This window comes from Lacerta agilis, chromosome 10 (assembly GCF_009819535.1).
Source record: "Lacerta agilis isolate rLacAgi1 chromosome 10, rLacAgi1.pri, whole genome shotgun sequence".
Taxonomy (NCBI): domain Eukaryota; kingdom Metazoa; phylum Chordata; class Lepidosauria; order Squamata; family Lacertidae; genus Lacerta; species Lacerta agilis.
Window position 1 is genome coordinate 35,322,331 of NC_046321.1, and position 27,082 is coordinate 35,349,412.

Consider the following 27,082-nt stretch of genomic DNA (forward strand, 5'->3'; position numbering starts at 1 on the left):
TTGCTTCATTCTCTCTCACTTATCCAAGCAATATAGTCATTAAACATTGCTTTCTGCAAGGAACTACAAAAGCAAAATAGGAAGCTACCTAACTACTGGTGTGCTGTGACAGTAAAGGAGGTGGCAGCAGTGGAGTAGTTACTAATGCTGTTGTCAGGATTATAACTACTTGCAAAATAAAAAGTAACTAATTATTTTGAACCTCACCTACTGTAGCTCTTTAGATTCCAACTGTTATTAATCTTTGACAGTTTATATATGGCAGCTGTGAAGGCAATCTCTTTGGGCTGTGTTCCCTAGTTCCTCTGGCAACCAAGTCAAGAGCACAGCCCAACACTCTCTTTTAATCTAATTTCCTACATCTGTGAAGAAAGATGAACCTGTTAATTGTAGATACCACATGGAAACAACTTTAAATTGCACCACCTAATGATTGCTTCCACATGGTCATCTATTGGCATCAAGCATGTAATATTTCATTGCTTTAGTGGTGATCATTTTGTCCATTATACTCTGCAAAATACAATAAACATAGGAGCAACAACAACAACAACATTAATAATGTCAACAAGTCCTTACTCTAGATGAATTAACATATGAAATAGTGAAGCCACTGCAGGAAGATTTGTGCGCATGTGGCAGCGCTTTGAGTAGTGAAATTAAATGTCAATGCAGCTCACTATCTCCTGGATATTTTTATGTAGGATAAGTTTGGGAAGTTGCACCACACCACATGTATATAAATGTTTCAGAACTTTAAATACAATTAATAAAATACCTGGTTGTAGCTTTGCCACCACAGTTACTGCTTCAGCTGGTAGAATCCAGGTGATTCTGCTAATTGTGCTGCACTCAAGCCATCTAGCATACAGTACAGTGATACTTAATTCGTTCCGGAGGTCCGTTCTTAACCTGAAACTGTTCTTAACCTGAGGTACCACTTTAGCTAATAGGGCCTCCTGCTGCTGCCACACCACCAGCACACGACTTCTGTTCTCATCCTGAGGTAAAGTTCTTAACCCGAAGTACTACTTCCAGGTTAGCAGAGTCTGTACCCTAAAGTGTTTGTAACCCGAGGTGTTTGTAACCCCAGGTACCACTGTAAATATTCAGCACAAGCAGCTCCCTTTGTTCAAACTGCAAAGTGATTTAAGTAGTCTGAGGTTTAATCTACAGTTGACCTACATCAAGCCATAGGAAATATACCTTGATGCTTTACAGCCTGAGTTGTGGGGAGGAATTGGTTTGGGATTCACACAAGGAAAAGGCCACATCAATGTTGACAAACAGTATACTTTGGAGAGAGAGAAAGGAGATCTCAGAATAATGATTTAGCAAGCAGGCCTCTCAGAGATGAAGAAATATCTTGCAGAGTTCAAGCTTAACTAGGCCTTGGCTAGAATTCATTAGGCCTACTGTTTTTTTTGTTTTTTAACTAAGACTACAAGGACTTCTCTTACTATAGTCTTTATATGGAGTCCATTTGTGTATTTTCTTTTGTATACCCTGAACACTTCTCTCTTTGTTTGCCATTGTTTGGTTAAATAAATTGTATTTCTCCAATACAATCTGTGACCTGTTTAAGAAATGACAGCCCCATCTAGGTTGGAGAGGGTGGAGGAAGGAGGGGGGGCATTTGTTTGTTTATTTTGTATATCCCCCTTTATCCAAACATTACAGGGCAATTGAGAAAGCTTGTTAGTTATTTAGCCTATTAGTAGCGAAGTAGGAGACCTGCCTCATACCCAGGGTGTAGGTAGATGTAGCATTGAGAAGGCTGTGCCTTGAAAGAGCAATGGCCATCTTTGCAAAAGTGCCACAGTTCCTGCTGAGGAGAAGTGGCTGTGGAAAAGTCCAGCTGCTGAAGTTACTACACCTGGAAGGACTGCCAGCATTATGGTGTGGGCCCCTTTCACCAACATGTCACCAAAGTCACTGTTACTCTGAAGGAAGTCTGTGCCCCCAGGATCACTGAGGAAGAAACTTTGTGGAGAAACATTTTCAATTCCTCTCCATGCCTTCACTAAGGCACTTTTTTGACTGGGGTGTAGGAAAGGATGCCAAAAGATGACCAGACTTTCAGGTGCTGTGTTCCATGTGCAGTACAAAAGCTGACCAAACTGGTGTCAGTTGTCACTGTTATTTATTTTATATTCTGCCCATCCTCCCGAAGGAGCCTGGGGCAGCAGACCCATCACTAAGAAAACATTACAAAAGAAAACTAAAAATAGTTTAAGAACATTCTATAAAGTTAAAATATACTCCACCAGCAATCTCAGGGTTGCCAGGAATAGTGTCTTTCAGTCATCAAATGGCAGAGTCAATTGGAATTTTTTTAATAAAAAATTCTCCTGAAAATCAGTAATGAGGGATACTCCTCACTCAGAAAGGCATTCTGCAAATGGGGAACCACCACTGGCAAGGCCCTGTCAATAAGGCAGCTCCATGTGGTGACAGTACCAACAAGCCCTCACCTACTGATTCTAGGATTCAAGATGGATGATACTGGGAAAGACACTTATAGGTACTGAGTCCAAGCCATGTAGGGTCTTATATGCTAGTACTAATACCTTGAATTGGGCCCACACTGACAGTCACTGTAGTGCTTTCAAGCCTGGTGTCAGATGGCTCCATAGGGCTGCCACGCTTACCAGTTTAGCAGCAGCATTCTACACTAGCTGGATTAAAGATTAAAGAAGAAAGGTATGTTTAGATTTCTGTCAAATACTCTGTAGAATGGCAGCTAGCTACCAAGGGCTGCAAAATGAACACCGCTTGACATCTTCTCATGCACCAGCGTTGGTGAATCCAGAGCAATTTCTGAGTGTGGCAGGCATGTGTTTCACTGTGAAAAGCATCTTGCAAAGAGACAATAGGAGCTAAAATGTGATAAAACATGTGAAACCCTACCAAATGATTTCCAGTTGCGATTTTTGGGATTAAAATACACATTGTGTGGAATGAACTGCACTGGGTTTCGTTTATCATCATAATTAGCGAAGAGGAAAATCCTTCTGGTGGTTAGACTGAAGTTATTGCAATGTTTTTAATTTGGGGGTAATTGGGTCAAATGACTGAGCCCTGAGCTCTTTGGATGGCCTTCAGCATGTCACTTCCTCTTAGCTTCAGTTGCTCAAAGGTCTAGTGAAAATATTATCATATTTCTCAAGTTTCTTGTTAAGAGGATGGATGTAAATAATTCCTGAAACTACACTTTGCACACTAAAAGTTCATTTGGCATAATAAAATAATAAATAATGGTATTAATAATAACACAAACTATATAACAAAATGTAGGCAATGTTTTTTTTTACTACTAGGCTTAAAGAACACAGGCTCAAGTGTTCAGAACTTTCTGTTTATTCTTGCAAATGCTGAATGATGTATTAGCTGCTGCAGTAATGGGTTTTAAAATCCTCTTTCTGCAAAAACAAATTGCACCCAGTTACATCACTAGCTTTTGCACTCAGTTTTCTTTCATAAATTGTGATATGAAGGTGTTTAAGCACCAAGAAATTTCTCAGGATTAGAGCTTCCTGTACCACCCTCCCACAAACCCGGCACCCCACTGCCATTGGTTAGGGTCAAATACCACAGGCTCTGCATTCAGAGTAATTCTGTGCCATTTGAGAAAGCAAGAGCCAAAGGTAAGTTTTCTGTTTCTTTCTTTATTGATTAGCAAACTGGATTTTTTATATAAAAAAGCAGAAGCTATTTTTAAGCAATGCATTTTAATATATTGAGAAGAATTAGAATTATAAAAATGTACCTTATGTTATTTTTGTATGGCTATTTCTTAGTACCTTCCTGTGAGAGAGTAGTAGCCTACATTATTGGCATCAAAATATTTGACAGCTCTTGTGGATGCCAGTGTAATTACAGTATGTTCCAATATTTTTCTTATACTCTAAAAGGCATACAGAGACACACAGGTTTCACAAGCAGTTTTTAGTGGACCAAGCAAATTTACAGGGGTGTGTGTGTGTGTGTGTACAACACATATACAGATATATATATATATATATATATATATATATATATTAGTATATGAGAGAGATTGTTGTGGTTTTATTTCTTTAGATGTAGTCTTCAACAGCCAAATGTGCTCCAAAATACTAGATTATAATTTTTCATTTGTAAATGTAATCTAAATTATAGAATAAAACAATTAAATAGTAATATGGCATAATATCCTCTTCTACCAGGTCCAAACTCTTATTCCTCTAGTAAAACAAAACAGTATGTTCAGTGGGTAGTGTGATGGTTTTGGATCTGGAAGACATGGGTTCAGATCTCTCTCCAGTCATGTGTTCAAGACACAGTCTCTCAGTTTCAGCATTACATTTGCACATTTAGATAATCAGGGACTTACTTCAGAGCTCCTTGTGAGAATGTCAACAACAAAAAATCAACTACCGGTACTTTGCTAATTAGAAGTTCTAGACAATATGAGCAGTAGTAAAAACAGTACAAGCTGCAGTATGAACAAATCAACACACTGTTTGGAATTATAAATAAACAGAAAAAATAACCAAGATAGACTGTTCTTACACTATTTATTACAAAAATTTGCAAATAAGTTCATCGACACATTAGGGGTTCCTAAGTCATCAGCATAATAGCATATATGTAAAGCAACTCTTTAGACAAACCTTTAACACTGTAAATAAATCAGTTCTGAAAAGTGCAATACTGTTAACCCTTGGTTATAGGCAAAGAGAGTCTGCTGGCTGTAGGTTATGTCTTCTAGGTAGCTAAAAAAACTGGAAAGTGTATAAGAGAAAAATGAGTGCCTTGTGCTATTCACCATTCCCATTGGAATTTCATGCCTCCATGTGTAAACCTGCTTCACAAAGGCCTTCTTTCAAGAGGCTTAATATCAGTTTGTTTCAGTCTAGGGAACCTCAAAAGACAAATTGTCTCATGAATTACTAATATCATACACTGTGTGTTGGTTTTTAAATGTGTAAAAAGTCATGTGCTGTTTTCTCAGTTTAAATATGGTGTGTGTATGTGTGTATTCACACTTTTTCCATATAAATCCCTCAATGTATGTGAATGATACAATGAAGATTGGAAATTGGATTGGGGGGTATTTAAAATTTGGTGTGCATTGCTTTAAAATGATGAGAGAAGACTGTTAATGTTCAGACCACATGGCTCCTATCCAACTAAAGCTATTTGTGCTTGGCACAAGCTAGTTGCAACTAACAAAGCACATTGATTCCAGTTTGACTTAAGGCTGACTAACTACTTGGGCGGTGGCCAGTATTTGAAACAAAATTCAAACCAGTGTTCCAGATCTCCTTTAGATTTCAATAAAACAATTGTAAACAATATAGTTATAACCTAGCTCAATCCGCATGCTAAGAGTGCAGAGGCTCTGTGAGTTCAAAATCCAGTTTCATGGGCTGGATTCACATTGCCACCAGAACCTGCATTCAGCCCATTGGAACAATATGTGCATGAACCTGGAGTCACTCATTGCAGAACCAGTAAGGATATACTAGATGAATTATTGTGCAGCATAGAGTTTTGGCAGCTTACTTCTAGCTCACAATCCCGTGGCCTGAGCCCACACTTATGAACAGATTAGTCCCATTTGAGCCATATGGGGGTCTGGCTTTATCCCATAACCAAACTGTATCTATTTAAGTGCTGGACTCCTAGCTGTCAGGGGAGCACCTGATGCTATAGGGTAGCAGTCTCTTACAGGAGACCACAGCACTAAAATACAATCCAAAGTATTGAAAGAAGCTGAGCGGGAAATGGGGAGAGCAACCCTAGAGTATCCTCTGATTTCTGGATCCAGGTGATAATTCTTACTAATGTATTCAACCTGCTCTGTACAACCACTCCACTAAGAGTCTCAACCTCTCCTCACAAAATGGGATACCCACCTACAGGCTGCAACCAAAGTAGAGGTGGAGCATAGCTATGCACCTGTGATGTGCATTGACCTCAAAGGAGGCAATATGAATCCCATCAGGACTTCTTAACCATGGAGCCAAAGTTTATCACTTTTAGAGTAGTGTATAATTGGGAATGTTGTCCTTATACATCCAGTTGTATAAGTATGTAACTGTTTACTTGACAAACAATTCCAATTATATATGCTGAAGTAGAATGTCTAAATAGAAGAAGTATCATTTGAAAATGTTTCTCTTGAAGTGTTGCACTCTCCTGATTTCCATCATGGCTCACGTGACTAATTACTGTTTATGCACACATCGAATTATTTGTAAAACTCCTTAGCTCATCAAATTTCTAGTTAATAGTATTCAACAAACTATGTACAATATTTCATATGATATTTGCATTTATATTTATAATAATCACTTATATGCTCTCTTCCGCTAGGAGACTGAAGAATGAAGGTCATTGCAAATATTTTCATGCACTTTTTTTTCTTTGATGCTGTTTTGGCTAGTCCTACAAGGAGTCCTGTAACTTATGACTCTGAAACATATGATGTTGGCTTGGAAGATCTGGATAGCCTATATGACTATGATGAAAATCTGTCTGTTGATCAGGCACAGGTAATTCTAAATTGTGGGGTTTATTTTGCTCTTATGTATTATATTGTACAATTGTTAATAGTGATAACAAACACATTTTTACATTAGGTGGGTTGGCAGCATAGCTGTCAACTTTTCCCTCTTCTTGCGAGGAATCCTATTTGGAATAAGGGAATTTCCCTTTAAAAAAAGGGAAAAGTTGACAGCTATAGTTGGGGGGAAGAAATGGGTTACATTGAGAAGTACTTATATTTTCTGTTTAATGGACTCAGTTTACAATTCAGATCACAGTCAGCAATTTGTGTGTTTCTGCAGGAAGTAGGTACATATTGGAGGATCTCATATAGGAATCACCGAGTGATGGCATGCTAAAAAAGAATAAAGCAAACATCCATTATCTCACCCGTTTGTACCACGGTCTGTTGGCATCACCTAATAATCTGTTGATATAACATCATGTCCTTTGATAACACACTAGAACAGCTGGTGCTTGAGCCCACCCCATGTTCTTGTGGATCACTTGGGGGTATAGCCAGGAGCTGATATTACATTAATGTTGGAGATCTGAGGTGAGATACCCATGTAGTGGAAGTTGTCCCCAGTTCTAGCACCATGCAGAGGCAGCTTAAGGTCAAAACAATTTACTGCTGCAGAAGATAAAGCTTCAGTAATACAGTTCCAGATGTTCATATACAGCTTGTAGGCTTTGCAGCTACAGATAGATATATACAAGTTCAAAGTATTTCTGTTGCTCCAGTTTCAAGACATAACACAAACTCCAACTCATGGACAGACCCACAGACTGAATCTGACACATAGATCCAAGACCCTGGCACATTGAGCTGACATGCCTTAATCACTTATATAGACAGCACTGGGCCATTGCCATAGCAACTGGCTTGGCTGACCTTGTACCTATTGGCTTATGATTCTGTCTGAAATGTCAATAGTGACCAGGCCTGGGAGGAAAAAATAGACAAATTTTTAGAGGTAGTTGAAAAAGTTTTGATATTCATGTGAGAATTTTGTTTTACATTCTAAATGGAAGAAATCTTGTTTAGGAAATGATATTGAATTTGTAATGCTTGTAAATGTTAAAGGCAAAATTGCACTCTGAACCAAGTAATTATTAACTGTAGCAACAACTTTCAGAATAGTCTCTGTGTGTGAAGTTAAGCAACTGGAATCTGATTGATAGAAGAATGTTAAAGAGAAACAATTTCTGACAGTTTGGGGCAATAAACACATTTTATTATGTTGGGCATCTTAGGGACGAAGGTCTGGCTATATTACACAAGGAAATATAGGAAAGTAAAACCAGTGTTTTCTTCAAATTGTGAGGAAAGCATATTTCTTTTTGTGATTTATAGCCAAGATAGAAGTCTAGGATTTTTGCCATGGTGTCAGTGGGAGGTCTTCTTCCCACACTGGAATTCTTTTTACAAATTCATACAAATGATATAAAGCTTTTAAAAAATGCATGTCTGGAATATTATGTAAATGTTCTGCATTATGTATCTTCTCAGGTAGGATATATTGTTTCCATCCTCCAGGTGCTAAGGAAAGTGGACAGCTTGTGCAGATTTTGAACTGTTATTTGATGAATTTGGCTCCTGACATCTCCCTTTGTACATTGCTGTCTGTTGTATCACTATGATCCTTCCAGGTAGGAAGGTGGAAGATCTAAACAGAAGTCTGGGTTTACTTTAATTGTCCTATTGCCATAGTTAAGAAGAATACTAGAGTGGAAAGTTCTGGAAGTTTACCAATCTGCAGATGAGGTGGTATATTGGCTTTCATTTCTTCTTTAGCTTCCAAGTTCTAGGAACTTGGCTCCTTTTAAAATATTTCATCCTAAGGGGGCTTATTGTTCAGGAGAGAATTAAGAAAGAAAGATGCCATTCAAGTAGATAATTTATGTGTCTGCTGCCAAGCAGAGACAACAGGAAAAAGGAAATGTTAAAAGAAAATAAACATAAGAACAAGGAAGGGATGGTTAGGTCCAGCAGGAGAAAGAGACTAGAAAGGGAGTGCAATTTGAAGAGTAGTCTGTACTTATTTTCATTTTTGATCTGAGCCTCAAAATGTTCCTCACAATTCCAAAATATAGTATTTATATTTTTCTTTGGGGTTAGCATATCAGTCTCTTTTGAGAAATGTGTCCATGTTTGCCTGTAGCTGTTGAAAGATTTGTTGTTGTTCAGTCGTTCAGTCATGTCCGACTCTTCGTGACCCCATGGACCAGAGCACGCCAGGCACGCCTATCCTTCACTGCCTCTCGCAGTTTGGCCAAACTCATGTTAGTAGCTTCGAGAACACTGTCCAACCATCTCATCCTCTGTCGTCCCCTTCTCCTTGTGCCCTCCATGTTTCCCAACATCAGGGTCTTTTCTAGGGAGTCTTCTCTTCTCATAAGGTGGCCAAAGTACTGGATCCTCAACTTCGGGATCTGTCCTTCCAGTGAGCACTCAGGGCTGATTTCTTTAAGGATGGATAAGTTTGATCTTCTTGCAGTCAAGAGTCTCCTCCAGCACCATAATTCAAAAGCATCAATTCTTCGGCGATCAGCCTTCTTTATGGTCCAGCTCTCACTTCCATACATTACTACTGGGAAAACCATAGCTTTAACTATACGGACCTTTGTCGGCAAGGTGATGTCTTTGCTTTTTAAGATGCTGTCTAGGTTTGTCATTGCTTTTCTCCCAAGAAGCAGGCGTCTTCTAATTTCGTGACTGCTGTCACCATCTGCAGTGATCATGGAACCCAGGAAAGTGAAATCTCTCACTGCCTCCATTTCTTCCCCTTCTTTTTGCCAGGAGGTGATGGGACCAGTGGCCATGATCTTAGTTTTTTTGATGTTGAGCTTCAGACCATATTTTGCGCTCTCCTCTTTCACCCTCATTAAAAGATTCCCATGTCTATAAAAATCTCAAAGTGGAAACTTTTTTAGCTCTGATTCAAACTTTGAATCATGAGTGTTACCATAATTGCACTCCAGAGCTGAACAAGTTGCCTGAAAATGGAAAGGTATAGGAATTCCCTTTCACATGCTTGAACCAAATCTAGAATAGAGGGAACTGTAGTTCTAGGCAGGAGTGTAAGTCTGAAAACAAGACAAGTCATATAAGACCTAACAGAGCAGTGTAAGACATCCTCCTTTACACAAATGGGGAAAGGGGTGTTTCCATTTGCAGTCCACATTTAACATGTATTATTGTGACACATGTACTATGCTCAATTCATGTGTCTGTACTCTTATGATAGTATTTATTTATCACATTTATATACTGCCCATATAACTAATTTGTTTGCAGCATCTTACGTATAAGATGTATAATGCATTTTTATTATACAATCCAAAGTTTGAAACAATAAAACCAGCAGTAGAGAAACTATCTAAAAGACAGCATAAATGCAAACCACCATAAAACCAGCCAGGGCAAAGAACTTGGTGCAGTTATTTAAAAGTGCCAAACAAATATGCCTATTGTAAAGGTGTGATAAAATGAAATTTAAAAGGCTTCACCTTTTCATATTCCTTGCCCCCTTCTTGGCAAAAGTCATCCCACAGGGCAACAAATACATTTTCCATTCCAAAACTAGGACTGAAACCCAACTCAAATAGATAAAACCCAACTCAAATAGAAAATCAGCGTTATCCATGAGAATCTTGAACTACTTAGCAATCACCCAGTCAAATACCTTACTTTGGAAGGGGATATTTGCGACCCTCCTGAACTTGTTAACAGGTCTAGGCTAGTTGTTTGTTTTTCAATACAAACTAATTATCACCTCTTTTAAAGTGGCTGGGACTTTTTCTTCTTGCAATGAGGAATTCATAGCCTACTGGATCCAGATAGTCATTTGATATAATATGGCAAGATATGCAAGGGTCCAGCACATGTGATTGGTTGAAGTCAGTCTTCCCTACTAAAGTTTAAGTGCCAGTAAAATAGGCCATTTAACATAGACACAGGTAGCATTTTCCATTACTTTCATGGAAGCAATCCTTAGCATAATGTGATGAAATTAAAGAGTAAAGATCTCAAGAGAAGCATCCAAGAGAAAATTGATAAGCAGCAAAAGTAAGGGAATCACTACCCCTCCTTTAGAATCCTTAAAATTAAATTTGAACTAGGGCAATGGACCAGCGGTGGGGAGGGGATGTCAAAGTCTCTTAGATGGTACATGTTTAAATTATTTAAAAAGAATGAAAATTCCTGTGTAATCATTCTGATTAAAAGGCATACTTAAACATGATGATTTTCTCTTCCTTGAAAAATTTCAAGACTAAATAATAGCAGAAGGGGGTAAAGCTAAAAAGCTGACATAATGAGAGAAAAATGTTTTCAGCTGTGATGGTATAAGAGATTGATTGTAGCAGGGGGGCGGGAATGAAAGAGAGACAGTGTACCCAACTCCTTCTATCATCCTTGACAAAAATACTACATGGTGATCCTACATGCATGTATACAGGCAGGGAAACAATTGACTGTAGCTTCCCAGGTCATGTTACACTATGTGGACAATCACTTCAAAAAGGATGCTTAGAATTGTGGGTTGGTTTTTAAATAATGCATTAGAAAATGCCAAATCGGCAATATCATGTATTTGTACACATCTGGCAACTTGTAAAAGTTCACTTACTTTCCATGGTTGAATGACTGCTGAAAGTTTTTGTCTGAAGAATGAGTTTAGGATGCAGCTCATTTTCAGGAAGATAGGTGTGCAGAAATCAGTGGATCCTCATGGGAGGATTATGCTGCTACTTCTACTTCTGTCTTCTTCAAAAATAGGCTCTTATACCTTCTTCCTATGTTGGGGGTGAGAGGAGATAAGAGCAGGGTAAGAGGAGAAGGATCAAAGACCTTAAAATCTTTTGGGGTGTTAGGTCAGGTCTTACTCAGATTTAGCAAAGGAGCTTTGTTTACAACAGCACTGCTAGCAGCAGTTTTCTGAGCTCAAAGATTATAGGTGATTGCCTCTCCTGTTTTACAAACAGAGTTTGAGTTGAAATAGAAAATAATGTCACCGTGAGCCCCTTGGGTTGGGACTAAGTGAAGATCTTTGGATCAGCTGATTTTGATACAAAATCACTGGGAACTAGTTTACTTTTCTTTTCTTTGGAAGATGCAGATCCAAATACTGGTAACTACTTGGGCTTCTGTTGCTAAAGGTAATGATTAAATAATGATTGCCAAATGGAGAAAAATGAGCATCATGTCCATCAGCTATGGAGGCCAATATGCAGTTAACTTCACATATATAGTGTAGGTCATGTAAACAAGGATGTGTGTTTTCCCTGAATAATTTTCATTTTTGACAGGTATTACATTAACACAGAATTTTCTGAGGGTTTCAGGAATTCAGGTGGCTTGGGGATTTTGCCAGGGTAAGCCAATGGGCACTTAATAGAAACCACTCAGTAAACCATTTTAAAATTTCATTCCTGTTTACCACAGAAAACAGAGTAGCAGACTGCTTTGGAAGAAACTGTAGAATATCTGCTTAGTTTAGGAAAATTGAATGGAAAGTGCATAAGATGTACATTAAAGGTTTTTAGAATGTATTTAATGTATTTAATACTTTATTTCCCCCATTATACCATTCACAGTATGCAATCTGACTTTGAAGAAACATACTACTGCATATCTGAGAATTCCCATACTTATGCTTATGTAGCCAAAACCACGCTACTTGTGGAAAAAAGAGAGGTATTGCTAGACTCAGGGTAAACTGAAGGTATGAGAATTTTTTAGAGGAAAATATCCTAAAGGGGCAGAGACTCCCCGAAGAGTTCCATAATAGCCCAGTTACATTGAATTGGGTTCAGTGAGAGAAAAACATGACGACTGGATGGAAAGGAGGACTAGAATGGAGTGACTGAGAAAGGAAGACAAATAAACATGCTTATGGTAGGAGGAGCTCACTCCTTGTACAGATAGGTCACTTCCTGGGTTAGGCTGAGAAGCTATATTTAAATAACAACAGGGGCAGGAGACATGGCCATATACATGAATGGGGAAATAAGAGAATTTATTGTAGCTGAAATGGTGTACATGTATATCCCCCAGCAACGCACCCCCCCCCATAAATTCTAGACCGCCCAACGGGAATTCAGTACTGACTAATGGTTGGGCAAACTAAGTGGGGAAACAGTGTTTGTGTGAGCAGATTTAGGTGTCTGGAACCCTGAACACAACTTCACAGTGCAACATTTTGTTGCAGGACACTACTTATAACAGACATTTCTAGGTAATAATAATAATAATAATAATAATAATAATAATAATAATAATTTATACCCCGCCCATCTGGCTGGGTTTCCCCAGCCACTCTGGGCGGCTTCCAACAGAATGTTAAAATACAATAATCTAATGTTGCCATACCCTTCTTGACAAGCATAAACAGCACCCAATCAAAAGTTTTAAAAGATCCCTAAAGGCATTTCAGTTACTTCAGTTTTATTTGAGAATCCATAAGATCATAACAAGGTCAAACTTACAAGGAAGAGTTTAAGTCCCATTGATTTCAGTAGAAAAGTCTTTATGGGGATATCTCATTTCTTCAAAGATACGGTTCAGATACATTGCTTGTTCCTACTGTTTCACATGAACTGTTTCACATGAACTAAGTGTCTTGATGTCATGCTGTTCATGAGACCTTTTAATGGGACACTGTATTATTAATTTTATTAAATTATATACTACTGATATATGAAAATTGCTTCTGTGAAGCAAACCTCTTTTTACTTTTTACTCCCTTCATATATGACATATAATTTCCACTGTATATTTATTTGGAGGGAGAAAATGCTTTCTTAGAACAGCAGAGGAAATACACAAAGAGGGGGGAAGCAATGTATCACATGGACTATTCCTCTGCCCCATCACAATCTCACATTTCTGATCATTTTCAAGTGTTCCCAAAAACAAACATTTGGAAGATAAAAAACTATTTTCTGCATTATTGAACCTAGCAACATCTTTGTCTTGTTAAGCTCTTGTTTGAGCTGTCAAATATGTAAAAGACAGAATAGTGCATGGCTTAGGATAAAACTAATGAGAAACAGATTTTCCTTGTAACCTCCAGGTCACATGTTCTCATTGTGTGAAATGGCATAGTAGCATATTGATCAGTGCTTTAAATCACCTGTCATTGGATTGATGCCCAAAACACAAAGCCAGAACTATCACTTTATTGACAATGTTGTGAAGCTTAAGATATAGCAGTCAGGAAACACATATTTGATTCTGGTTTTTTTGGAATGCTTTCTGCAGTGTTTAACTTTGGAAGAATCATGTCAGAAATTTTAGCATCCCAGTTCATTCTAGACAGAGTAAATACAAGTTCTTGCCCAAGGCACAGCCACATAGAGGGTGAATATATGAATATATGAGTGTGAAACTACATCCATGAGTTATTATCCCTTATGTTCCATTTTCTGGTTTCTTCAGCTGAATCTGTCTGTTGAGAGATTGTATTTCCTCCTGCCTTTCAGATCAGGACTTTACTTGTTGGCTTTCAGATCTTGGTGTGAATTTGCACCATTACACCAATGCACCAACATGGCTGTACACCTAGAAAATTTTGATTCTTTAGTTATAAATAGAAATATATGCATGTGGTATTGGGAGAGGGAAAGCATGTGGAACAAAGAGCCATTGTGGAAAAAAGTGAGAGAAACAGGCAGAAAGAAAGCAAAATAAGGTGAGAAATGAAAGAGTGTTGGTGCGCGCACAGACATTTAAGTTGGCATCCCTTATACCAGCATTACTTTCTAATGTTAAGATTTTTGCAGAATACTAGTGGAAGCCTTGCCATTCATCTCTCTTCCAGACCAAGCCAAGTCCCCTGAGTTGTTGCTGCCATAAAGTGATATTTCAGAAAGAGAAAAGATCATAAGAGCTGCAAAAGCTTTTATCTAAATATAGATCTTTATCACAAATAGTCATAGTGATTAAATTTGTAACCACAAACTGAAGCTTCAGTTCTGTGCGCACCTACCTGGGAAGCTGAAAACAGTGAGATTTATCATTATAAATAAATAAATTATATTATTTTATTGCTTATAACCTGTCAGTCTGACTGGGTTGCCACAGTCACCATGGGCAGCTTCCAACATAATAAAAGCACACCATTAACATGCATACTGTCACACTGTAAGAGATATAGCTTCCTACATGTAAAAACACTTCTATAAGCTTGTCAATATCTATTGTATTTTCTAAACATGCTGCAATTACTGTTAAAAAATCATTTTAGAAAAGATGGTATTCTCTGATATGGCCTTGATCAAAAGTAAATTGCTCATCATGTCTGCTGCTTCAAGTGGATAAGCTGCCATATTTTTATATGGCATATGTTAGCACTTTTGCATAATGCTCCTGCTGGGTCAAGACGTCTGGAATGTGTTCCTCCCTCTAGACTTCCTCCATGAAGAAAACATCTGCCTTGATTTCCTGTGTTCTTTTGGTCTTGTTTTGATTTGTCCCAAAGTCCATTCTTGTCTAAGCTGTCTCCTTTTCAAAATGACAGATGGCAACAATGTGTTTTAGAGGCGTGCATATGATAACAGTCATTATCCTTGTCACCCGGCCTAGAGGGACAAGAACTTATATCTCATCTCATCAAGATACTGATATCCCGAAAACACTTCCTTAGTTTCATAGTCACAAAAGAAGGCATTGGTGGTGGCATTTCCTGTTCTCTGCAAAGAAGAGGAATTCCATGTTATCTATCAAAGAGGGAGGTGGGGTGACTTTTGCCTCTTTGCTCCCTGTTTCAGGATTACAAAACTAATCAAAACCCTGTGAGGGAGGTGTACGTGATGAGTAAAGTGAAGTAAGGTGGAATGCTTCACTGGTGCTTAGCCTGCATTAGAAGAGGTTGGACCAGAAAACACTCAAGGTTCCTTGAAGCTGTGCCATTTTATGTTGATGGTATTGGGTACTTTCAATTTTATGTGGATGCTATTTAGGTACTTGCAATGTGGAATTGTAGCTTCTGTTGCGTGTTCTCTATCAGTCAAAACATGAGATACACAAACACACAGACACCCCTCCTCACCTCTCAAGCTCTGTCATCTTCCCTGCTCAGCTTAGTTTTGATTCTTAGAAAAGAAAGGAGAGGGGGAAAGTTTATGTGTTTAACTTCTTGAAAAAAATAGACCTCAGGAAAAACTTGGAAGATTAGTAGTTCCCTGATCTTCCTTGTTAATAATGTGATCTGGTCAGGAGCATGGAATCATGACTGGAATAACCCCAATTCACCTTGCACACAGAACTGATGCAGACCCCTAAAATATTTTTTATCACTTCATCCAAAGATCACATGGCAGTTCACAACATAAAAATACAACATTAGAACACAGAATACATAACAAAACAATAAAAAACAAACCAATAAGCACCCTCCCACAAACATATTTAAAGGGCCATGTAATGTTAATCAGCCAAAGGCCTGGTAATAGAGAAATGTTTTCTACCAACACCTGAAGATATGTAATAAAGGCAAGCTTCCCTGGGGAGAGCATTTAACTAATGGGGAGCCACCACAAAAAAAGATCTGTTTTTGTGTTGCCATCTTCAGGCCCTCTCATGGAGGAAGCACACGAAGAAAGGCCTCGGATGATGATTACAGGGTCAGGGTTGGTTCATATGGGGAGAGGCGGTCCAGGTGCTTAACCAAGTTCTTTGTATTTGCAGCTTTGCAAGCACTGTTTTGGTTCTTTGCTGAAATTCTGGACAATGGTTGCCCCCATAAACACACATGGAAAATGTTCATTCAGGCAGTTGGGGGGAGGGAGATTTTTTTTTAAACCCCAGCAAATGATTTATTAACTCAGTCCTTCACTCAATTTATTTCAGGATATTGAGAATACAGAAAGTTTTACAATTCCATTTTTAAAAAAAACAGCCCACCAACAACAACCATTTGGATTTTATTTTATTTTTGCAATATGTTACTAATTTATAGAATCTGTTGCCAGCTTTCTCCAGAGAAAACAATCTAGCATGTATGAGAAAGAAAGCTATACTGAAAAGAAAAATTAAAGTGAATTTTAAAGAAGAGTGGGTTAATGTACGATTTTATAAATTTGTAGAGTTATGGAACAGAAAATAAGCTGATATTGGTGTGTTCCAGGGAGTATGTGCCATCTACTGGTAAAATAGGATTCTGAAACTACTTTTTCCAATCTATGTTGGATACTTACTAAGTAAACCAAAGAGCTATTCTAAGTCTCCAAAAAATGTACAGTAGGTATACAAAGTGTTTTTGTCAGAAATCACACATTTAATATTGTACAGTGACCTCTTTCCAATATCTTAAGATGTCAAGTTTAATGAAAACTGCAGGTTATTTGCCGAGTTTGGGTTGCAAAGATGCATTGGTTTTTAAGTATGTGAACCTAGAGTGGATAGGTTACAGCAGCAAGATGATGAATGATATATCCTACTTTGAAAAGTACTAATTTGTATGTGATGTGAATATTTCACATTTCCTCTGAGCTAGCAGAAAAAGTCTTCCCATCATGCATTCTGCCTGCGTTTAGTGAATAATGCTTTCTTACTGACACATTCTTGCTCCAACCTCACCAGAGACTCCTAGGCCTTTAATATAAGTCCAGGTAATTTGAATATACAGCAAATTGTAATAAAAATTGACACTGCATACTGATACCACATTACTGCTTTAGTGTGTGTGTGTCTCCTAGGTAGAGATTGGAACAGTAGTACCATCTGTAACTCAAGAGATTTATTTACCTTCTCCACTGCCGGAAGAACCCGAAGAAGAAGCATCCACACCTAAGCTTATTGATGGCTCTTCACCTCATGGACCAGGAGTTCTTGGTCCCCATACACATGAAGGTTTGTAAGAGAGAGTTGAGGGACATGATTTTGGCATTCTGCTTAGTCTAGATTTGGGCTTATAATTCCACACAAGCTAAGGAGCCTTTTCATCAGGGAATATGTAATGCAGTTTTCTATACAGGTTTGCAGTATGCAGACTTGCCTCCTTACCATCTCGACTTCTTAAATTATCTAGTGATCAGGGGGTAGAAGAGGCACCGTTGTGCTGTTATAACTACCACCAGTAGATAGAAAGAAGTATGGGAATGAATCTGCATTCTTCCCACAATAGTTATCTGGTTTATGAGTGTGTGGACATTCAAGAGTGACAAATAAATTGGGTAATCTAATCTATTTTCTTCCAGTTTTTAAAAGCAGATTGCTGATTTTGTGTTATTTTACCAGGTATGGTAGAAGCTGAGCTAAGTTGAGCCAAGCAGTGGAGATGTCAGTTGCTAAAGAAAAGGAAAATAACTAAAGCCCCCTCCCCAGAACACAACGTTGATCCCTCCTATAAGTCAAACAAGCCTTAAAGCTTGGTTGTATGTTAATTAAATAATGTCACTAAATTTCAGGTTAATGTATATTCTGGTGTATATACATTCATATATATTTAACATTACTTGTTAAAGTCCCATTTACTCCACTGCCCTTGCTTCTGCTGGTCTCTTTTCCCTTACTGTTATAAGGGTGTTATAAGGGTGTATATACAGTCGAGTATATTTCAAACTCTATATTTTAACTGGAAAAGTTGGGGGTCGTCTTATATGCTCAGTCGTCTTATACGCCGGAAAATCCGGTAATTAGTATAATTATACTAGTACTTCCTCCCTGGGCAAGGTGGTTGAGAGTGTGGTAGCTAAATAGCTGCAGGTAGACCTGTAAGAAACAGATTCTAGTCTGGTTTCAGTCCCAGAACAACTTGGCCCTTTCCATGTAACCTCCTTAGTCCTACTCATGTGACCTTATTGGTCCCCGCCTACATAACCTCCTTGACCACAGGTTGCCTCACACCAGGTTCAGGGGCGACCAGTCACTGCTCAGGAACAGTAAGGGAAAAGAGACCAGCAGAAGCAAGGGCAGTGGAGTAAATGGGACTTTAACCAGGAATGTTAAATATTGCTTTCCAGTCTATCCTAAACACCCACATTAACAGTATTAGACATATAAAATGGGGTCATTTTGCACCATTATGTTCTATTTTCTATAAATATTTGTGATGTTTCTCAATCCCACCTCCTTTTTTCAGAAGGCAATGGGAAAATGCAGAGCTCTTCCCAATTACATCCACACACCTGTTAATGAAACCCTTTCATAAATTGGTTTAAATGCTTTAGATCATTTTCTTATGTTCATTCAGCAGTAGTTTGATGTTTTATTTAATAATCTACAGCTTTCAAGCAGTTTTTCCTCAAGGGTTGGTTGAAGCCTTTCCTGATGTCATTGTTCTGCATGAAAGATGCTAATTAAAAACAATTCTAAGGAAATTGAGGTTTCATGGGGGGGGGGGAACCAATTTCCTCAAATATCAAAAAAGCATGCTGGTTACCAAACTAAATGTATGCAGGTTTATTAAGTTTTAAAGGGAAGACACAGATCCTGGAGGTAGAATATAAAATGAAGATATCATCCTGGCTATGGCTTGAGAAATCTAGTATGGACAAAATGCTCCATTATTCATAACAGTGTTTCCTATAAAACATTACAGATGTAGTGAATCACTAGGATTATTCAAGCAGCAATTTTCATATCCAAACCAATCTAATATACAAGGTAATCCACTTGATTACACTGAGTCTTCCAAAGTTGTTGCTTTTGAACAGCCACATTGCCTCCAATAATAAATCCACCTAATAACTTCTTGTGTGTTTGTTTCATTTAATTGTAGATTTACAAAAGCGTGGTTGGTAACTTTTAAAATAAATATTAAGCTCAGAAAATTGGAGCATTGATATTGTACACATGTTTGCATGTGCACCCAGTTGTGAATGGCGTAACACAAAGTGCATGAAATATTCAATATAACGTTTCCCAATATCTGAAAAATATCACTATGCATTACTCCACAAATTGTGTAAATGTGGAACACAAATTGTGTAAAGGTGCATGACTGGTGATTATTCTGCTACACTAAGAGGAAAAACGAAATAAAATAAAAAATTCCTTCCAGTAGCACCTTAGAGACAAACTACCGGTAAGTTTGTTCTTGGTATGAGCTTTCGTGTGCATGCACACTTCTTCAGATACATGCACATGAAAGCTCATACCAAGAACAAACTTAGTTGGTCTCTAAGGTGCTACTGGAAGGAATTTATTTTATTTTGTTTTGTTTTGACTTTGGCAGACCAACACGGCTACCTACCTGTAACTGGAACTAAGAGGAAAGTTATTCACGAGAACTCAGATGCCTACACATGAGCCTGAGCCTAGAACAGCTAGAATAAAAGGAGCCAAATGCTTTTCGAAATCTCAAACAGAACCATAAACTAGTTCAGCAAGATACTTAGACTGTGTGGCTCTGTAGGATGGTATGGCCCTGTATGAATTTGCAGCAGGTTAGATTTGACAGAAGTCATTCCATGTGTCTCTAAACAAGGCTTATCTAAATCTTTACAAGTGTATAACTAAGTGAATGGTTTCTTGTTTCATGTTTTAGGTCTCCCAACTTGTCTTCTGTGTATGTGCCTAAGTACTTCTGTCTACTGTGATGATCGTGAACTCGAAGATCTTCCCCCCTTGCCGAAGGAAACCACACATTTCTACTCTCGCTATAACAGAATCAAAAGGGTCAACAGGGATGACTTTGCTAACCTAAGTATGGATGACTTTACTATTAGTTACTACACTTTACTTTATTGCACACTATGCAAAGTACTTTCTCATACTGAACTGAAAGATAAGTGCATAGTAGCATACATCTTCTGGACATATCATATTGTGAACTATAATTTGGAACTATTTGCATCCAAAGAATGGTGATTGTCTGTCCTCCCCACCCCCACCCCTGGTGTTGGTCTTTAAAAGCAGGCAGAAATGCTGTAATTATTTTCCCTGTTTGGTGTCCCTTACTAGGCAACTTAAAAAGGATTGACTTGACTTCAAATTTTATATCTGAAATTGATGAAGATGCCTTCAGGAATCTACCACAACTTCAGGAACTGATACTTCGAGATAACAAGATAAGGCAGCTTCCAGAATTACCACCAACCTTGATATTCATTGATATTAGTAACAACAGGCTTGGTCGCAAAGGAATCAAACAAGAAGCATTTAAAGTGAGTTCTGTATTTAACTGCTGACTAATTTTTTTTTTTAAAATCCTCAATTTGACTAATAAAAATTGCCATTATAAGAGCAGGAGGGAGCTCTCTCATAAAGTGATGTGAGATAGCTCTTCCAGTGCAAAACAACATGGTGGCGAAGGCATAATTCCTAAGGTCAATATAGAAAGCATCATGGGCCATGGATTAAAGGTAAAGGTAAAGGGACCCCTGACCATCAGGTCCAGTCGTGTCCGACTCTGGGGTTGCGGCGCTCATCTCACTCTATAGGCCGAGGGAGCCAGCGTTTGTCCGCAGACAGCTTCCGGGTCATGTGGCCAGCATGACTAAGCCGCTTCTGGCGAACCACAGCAGTGCACGGAAATGCTGTTTACCTTCTCGCTGGAGCGCTCCCTATTTATCTACTTGCACTTTGACGTGCTTTCGAACTGCTAGGTGGGCAGGAGCTGGGACCGAGCAACGGGAGCTCACCCCGTGGCAGTGATTCGAACCGCCGACCTTCTGATCGGCAAGCCCTAGGTTCAGTGGTTTAACCCACAGCGCCACATGTTATTTTCCTCTTATTTATTTTATTTCATAAAAGTTGTGCACTGCTTGATTGTGAAAAAGCTCCAAGCAGTTTACAAATATCAAACAATAACATTATCAGCAAAAACAACCAAAACCATTTTTTTTAAATCAAAATTTGCCACTAGCATGTATTTTTAAGCAATCTGTGCCATGCACATATACATGAAAACTGATACAGAAGCCATATTTTTGGGAAAAAATACCTTGCATGAAGTCACTGTCAGAGTAAGGTGGCAGTTGTATGGTAGCATGGTATGATTCTGTCTTCTGTTCTCTGAGAACAAGGGGGAAATTTTGCAGTGATAAAGAGAACTGCAGTGAGGTCAAGCTCAGTCTTATGGCCTGAAGTAGCCAGGCTTTGCAAACTTGAAAACAAGCAACTAAAACCACTAAGCTGAATATGCTACACATCTGGAGCTTTGACATTCATTGAATCTCTAAAAAGAATCCATCTTGGTGCAGATGTTTAAAACGATTGGCTGCATTGAAGTGTCTATACTCATGTGTGGCTCAGAATAAGAACAAAGAAATCACTTCTCTTTTGTTTAAAAAAAATGTTTGTTTTCTTCAGGATATGTTTGACTTGCACCATCTTTACATCACTGATAACAACTTGGATCATATCCCACTTCCACTCCCTGAAAGCCTCCAGTCTCTTCATCTGCAGGTGGGCTAAAACAATCAATAAATTCTTTTGGATATAGTGTTTACTGGATAAGAAGTGTGTCAAATTTCATACGAATAGGTTCAGGGGCTTTCATGCTAGGAAGAACTAAGTATCATTTCCTCTTGTTAGAAGTTGGACCCATTGGTTACAAAGGTGCTCTGCATCCTCGTGCTTTGCTTAAATTTGGAAACATATGTGGTCTTGCAAAGCTGCTTCCCCCCCCCACCCCCCATAGCACTGGAATTGTGGAACAATGGTAAAATCATGCCCTCTGATAGCAAGCTAGACCTGTCAGTCACAACAGAGTTCCTCCTCTGTGGTCTCTCTAATCCTGATGTTCTCCCTCCCATCCTCCCAACATCGTGGGTAAGCTTAGACACATCGGTCCACATCCAACGCTTCAGCTTTCCTGACACAACATACATCAGTGTATGCAGTGTAGCTTCCTCTCCCCATCCTGTCACCCTCCAACCTTCCTATGCTCCCTCAAAATCAGCTTGGAGGCAGAGAGGACACCCTCCAGAGCTGATTCCGGTATATGCAAGAGGTGGAGAGAAAATGGAAGTCCTATTGCACCAGTGGAACCACATACATGGAGCATTGGATAAAACCAATATCTGGTTGCAGCAGATATTTGTCTGCAGCATTATTTTGATGTCTAAATACCGGTATCTAAGGTGCCACAAAATAATAATAAATAATAATTTTATTATTTATACCTTGCCCATCTGTCTGGGTTTCCCCAGTCACTCTGGGCAGCTTACAGCATATCTTTAAAGATATATTTTAAAAAATCAAGCATTAAAAACCTCCTGATACAGTGCTGCCTTCAGTTTTTGTAATTTATCTACTTCACATCTGAAGGGAGGGCATTCCACAGGGAGGGCGCAACTACCGAGAAGGCCCTCTGCCTGGTTCCCTGTAACTTCGCTTTTCAGAGTGAGGGACCGGAACCAGCAGAAGACCCTCGGAGGAGGATCTCAGTGTCTGGGCTGAGCGATGGGGGGTGGAGATGCTCCTTCAGGTATACTGGGCTGAAGCCATTTAGGGCTTTAAGGGTCAGTACCAACACTTTGAATTGCATTCTGAAACGTACTGGGAACCAGGGAAGATCCTTTAGGACCGGTGTTATATGGTCCAGGCCGCTACTCCCAGTCACCAGTCTAGTTGCCACATTCTGGATTAGTTGTATTTTCCAAGTCACCTTCAAACGTAGCCCCATGTAGAGCGCATTGCAGTAGTCCAAGCAGGAGATAACCAGGGCATGCACCACTCTGGCAAGACAGTCTGCAGGCAAGTAGGGTCTCAGCCTGCATACCAGATGGAGCTGGTAGACAGCTGCCCTGGACACCAAATTGATTTGCGCCTCCATGGACAGTTGTGAGTCCAAAATGACTCCCAGGCTGCGCACCTGGTCTTTCAGGGACACAGCCACCCCATTCAGGACCAGGGAGCCCCCCACATCCACCCACCCCTTGTCCCCCCAAAACAATACTTCTGTCTTGTCATGATTGAACCTAAATCAGTCAGCCACCATCCATCTGCCAACTGCCTCCAGACACTCAGAGTTCCCTGCTCTTATTATTGATTCAATTTCTCACCTGACCTTCATCGCAAAGTCCTAGGGCTTTGACTTGTGCCTCTTTGATATCCCACTTTACCTCTAACCCCCCCCCCCCAAATTCCTCTGAGGCATCCTGCCTGGCCCCAGGATCTATCCAAATCCAGTGTACGCTACTACTAATTATTAGGTTATTGTTGACAAACTGACATTTAAATTGGAATTTATATACTGGCTCTAATAAATCTTTTGTTTTCTTTTTAGAACAACAATATACAAGAAATGCATGAAGATACTTTCTGCAAAATGAAAGATTATTCTTACATCCGCAAATCTCTTGAAGACATCAGGCTAGATGGCAATCCCATTAATCTGAGCAAAACCCCTCATGCGTACATGTGTCTACCCCGTCTGCCTGTTGGGAGCCTTTTTTAGGCTTAAGCCATAACGAAAATGTAATGTAAGATAAATTTTTTTGCAAGTATGCTTTCTAAAGCAAACTGCTTTAAAAGCTTGTAACAGTATGATATGGTTGTATTGATGTAAAATAATAAGTAAACAGTTGCAGTCAGTAACACACAGTGCTGAATACTAAATCATTCTCTATTAAAGTATACCATACTTCCATATTGTAACCAGTGCATTGTAACCAGTGCAGAATAGCTGACATGATAACTATGATAAGTATTAGAGAAACTGTATTAGAGAAACTGAATATTAATGATACTTGGTTCATAATTTTATCCACGTTAAAATTATAATAGTAAAGCTATAAGAATTGTATATAAATAGAAAATGACCCATGCTACCTTGTTTTTAATCATATTCTATATGTAAAGCTTTTCCATAATTTTTTTCATAAAAATGTAACAAAAGTCCTGTCTGGATTAAACCAAAGCTCCATATAGGCCAGTGTCCTACTTGTTATAGAGGGCAGCTAGATGCCAGATCAGGTTATTTTACTAAAACATTAATATTAAAAATAAATATACTCTCTTGTATATACTCTCTTGCTTTGTACTAGAGAGGAAACATGGAAAGTGTCCTTATACTGTGTAAGTAAAAAAAATGTACACCAAGTATGTGTATTGTCTTCACAGTAATTTTGTGCTAGATAACGGTGAAGAAATAAAATTCCCTGCTTCTCTACTAAGCTCACCAATCAACTCAAAGCAACAGTAGAAGACTTTTGTGAAAAGGTGTGTTTCAGTAGTTCCTGACACTATGGAAATAAGTGCAGAGCAATACCAAGTGTATTGTAGAAACTGTACAGAATGTTTCTGTTCATATATTTTAATACACCAGAGGGGAGAAAACATTCAAATATGAAGCACTGCTTCCTAAGAAACTCTGTCCCCAACATTCGGTCAGTATTTACCTTCTACATATATGCTTTCCTCTCTAGCATCACACTACCTAATACGTGTCTATAACAGTTTAGAAGATACTGTACTGTCCTTAAAACAGAGCAGTGCCTACAGTGGTCAGTTATCCTGCTTAAATTAGAATTGTCCTGTCCTGGCTGTGGCAGACAGAAGGAATGTAGCAATTAGTCAGGGTCAGAGCAGATAGATGGCTTGGACTTACTGAAGCAACTGACCTTCCCAAAACTCTGAATGTGGCAGTTTGCTCCCCCTCCTGCTGCCACAAGCTCCCCTTCCTCCCTGCTCCCCAAAACCAGAATTGAGCTGAAATGGACAGAGCAGCGACAGGCTGCACATAGGCTTAGTCCCTGATTGCTTGGGGAAAGCTCTGGAGAGGAGAGACTTAAGACAGCTGCAGGGAGGTTGGGACTTTTTCTTGGCAACTGATTCATGGCGTAAAACTACCAGGGATGAGCTGCTGTGCTCATTAGGCCTGACACTCAGTCAAGTCTGTGAAGGTTGTGTTTTTGCTAATAAAGTGTCAACTCCAACTTTGAATGGTGTGATTTATTGCAGACTTGCTCTTTGACTGTCTGTATTTTAGGCATTTTCTTTTTGTATTTGTATTATATGCAATGGTCTATGGCTATAAGCAATAAATCTTCTATTGAATAAATAAATAACATTCATTTGAGAGCAATGCGATTTGTGCTTAAAGATGCATTCTTACATGTATTCCAATGTGTGCTCAGATGTTCACTCCAATGCCTAGCCAGCCAGCGCTTCCCATTCTGCTGCTCTACTTTCATTGCTACAGTACAGTGCAACAAAATTTTATGCAGGAGCAAAGGCACTGGCCTGGTTGCCAAGACCATTGAGACCAGAGGGTGAGTCTATATAATTATTTGCTCACAGGACCAGCATTTATTCTCTGTGGCCCTTTCATTACTCCCTTAAAAATGGTCAAAATAGGGGCTTCTTTTCAAGGGCAAATATTTGTTAATATTCAATTGAGATATCACAAGTGTTGCTATCTATTTGCTGTGAGACAGGGATGTCTAATCCATGGCCCACAATCTACAACTGGTTCTCAAGAGTTGTAGTCTACTAAGACATGCTTCCTACAATTTGCCATGTACATATTTTTTTTTACAGTTTCTTTGTGTCCCCTGTTTCGATGCCATGACGACAAATGCTTTTTTGTGGCCCTCTAAGCCAGTCCTGGTACATTTTAAAAGAATACTTTAATGTATATATTAATACATATTAACTGATTGATCCCATAGTCACCCAACTATAAAAAGCATGGGAACCCTCACAGTTTTCTTTAGAAAAGAAAAAGTCATCACACTCGTTTACATTTTGGCGACCTGTACTTTGGCATGCAGTTGCTGGGGGGTTGACCATGAGTCAGTGCAGGCTTCGGCCCAAAAGGTTTATTACCTCAGCTGTAAGAGTTGTGCTTCTTAATACAGGGTGCAGATTAAAGTCAAAGCCACACTTGCATGCATATGTGCAGTAGAAATGATAGGAGACACATGCATCTATCTTTAGACCTCTCCTTTTGCTACCCATGTGGTTTCTGTCAACAACTGTTGATCTTTTTTTACTAGCAAGTAAGACAGCAAAACTCGGAAATTTAGCCAACCTCTGGTTTAAAAATAAAAAAAATCTATGCAAATAATATCAGGTTCTTAGACTGTTGATAATTTACCGGTACTTGGATTGGTATCACCATTTTAAAGAGTACTACTGCCATCATGTGTTGAGATATTATAAATAAAGCTTGTCAAATCCTCATATTTGTATTTTGTGTGTGTATTTAAAGTTGGGTGCTTTTTAACAACCGACTTGATAAGTTTTCTAGTAATTCTGGCTGAAGTTTCTATGTATCAGGATTACAGAACTCTCATGCTTTTTAGCTTCCCTAAAGTGTCTGGAGAATAAAGCTAGGCAAGGTGGAAATTAAGCCTGTGTCTGAATATGTGACAGCTGCTGTACTGATAGAGAATGAAAGGAGATAATTCATTATCTTTTCAAACGGTCATTCTTCTCAGTCACGCTGATAAGAATCAATGAAGGAACATATTAGAAGCAGAGCCTTTGTTTTATTTAATGGCCAAGTTTCTGAAGCTGAACTTTCGGCATAGTTGGGGATGGTACTTTGGTTTCTTTCCAAGCAGTGCAATAGAATGCAGTGTTTTGCTTTTTTCCCCCCTCATAGGAATGAATAGCAGTCTTTTATCTGAGAAAGCAAAAGGGTGCAGC

The 27,082-nt window shown here is 38.8% G+C and overlaps 1 protein-coding gene across 2 annotated transcripts; it reads left to right on the top strand.

Annotated features, from left to right (window-relative positions):
- The first annotated feature begins 2,632 nt into the window (after positions 1-2,632).
- Positions 2,633-25,406, top strand: EPYC (epiphycan). Of its 2 annotated transcripts, none has more exons than XM_033162739.1 (7): positions 2,633-2,703; positions 6,361-6,539; positions 17,236-17,389; positions 20,028-20,186; positions 20,444-20,646; positions 21,794-21,889; positions 23,715-25,406. In XM_033162739.1, exons 2-7 carry the CDS (start codon positions 6,372-6,374, stop codon positions 23,883-23,885), a joined length of 951 nt encoding a protein of 316 aa, XP_033018630.1. In that variant the 5' UTR covers positions 2,633-2,703; positions 6,361-6,371; the 3' UTR covers positions 23,886-25,406. The 2 variants fall into 2 exon arrangements, with proteins under 2 accessions (XP_033018630.1, XP_033018629.1); XM_033162738.1 differs by lacking the exon at positions 2,633-2,703 and adding an exon at positions 3,499-3,647.
- Positions 25,407-27,082: the final 1,676 nt, after the last annotated feature.

Bases quoted from the DNA above. Each gene is read 5' to 3' on its own strand.
- EPYC (XM_033162739.1), top strand. From the start codon at position 6,372: ATGAAGGTCATTGCAAATATTTTCATGCACTTTTTTTTCTTTGATGCT. The intron at 6,540-17,235 runs GTAATTCTAAAT...TGTGTCTCCTAG, and splicing joins TGTCTGTTGATCAGGCACAG to GTAGAGATTGGAACAGTAGT. The intron at 20,647-21,793 runs GTGAGTTCTGTA...TGTTTTCTTCAG, and splicing joins TCAAACAAGAAGCATTTAAA to GATATGTTTGACTTGCACCA.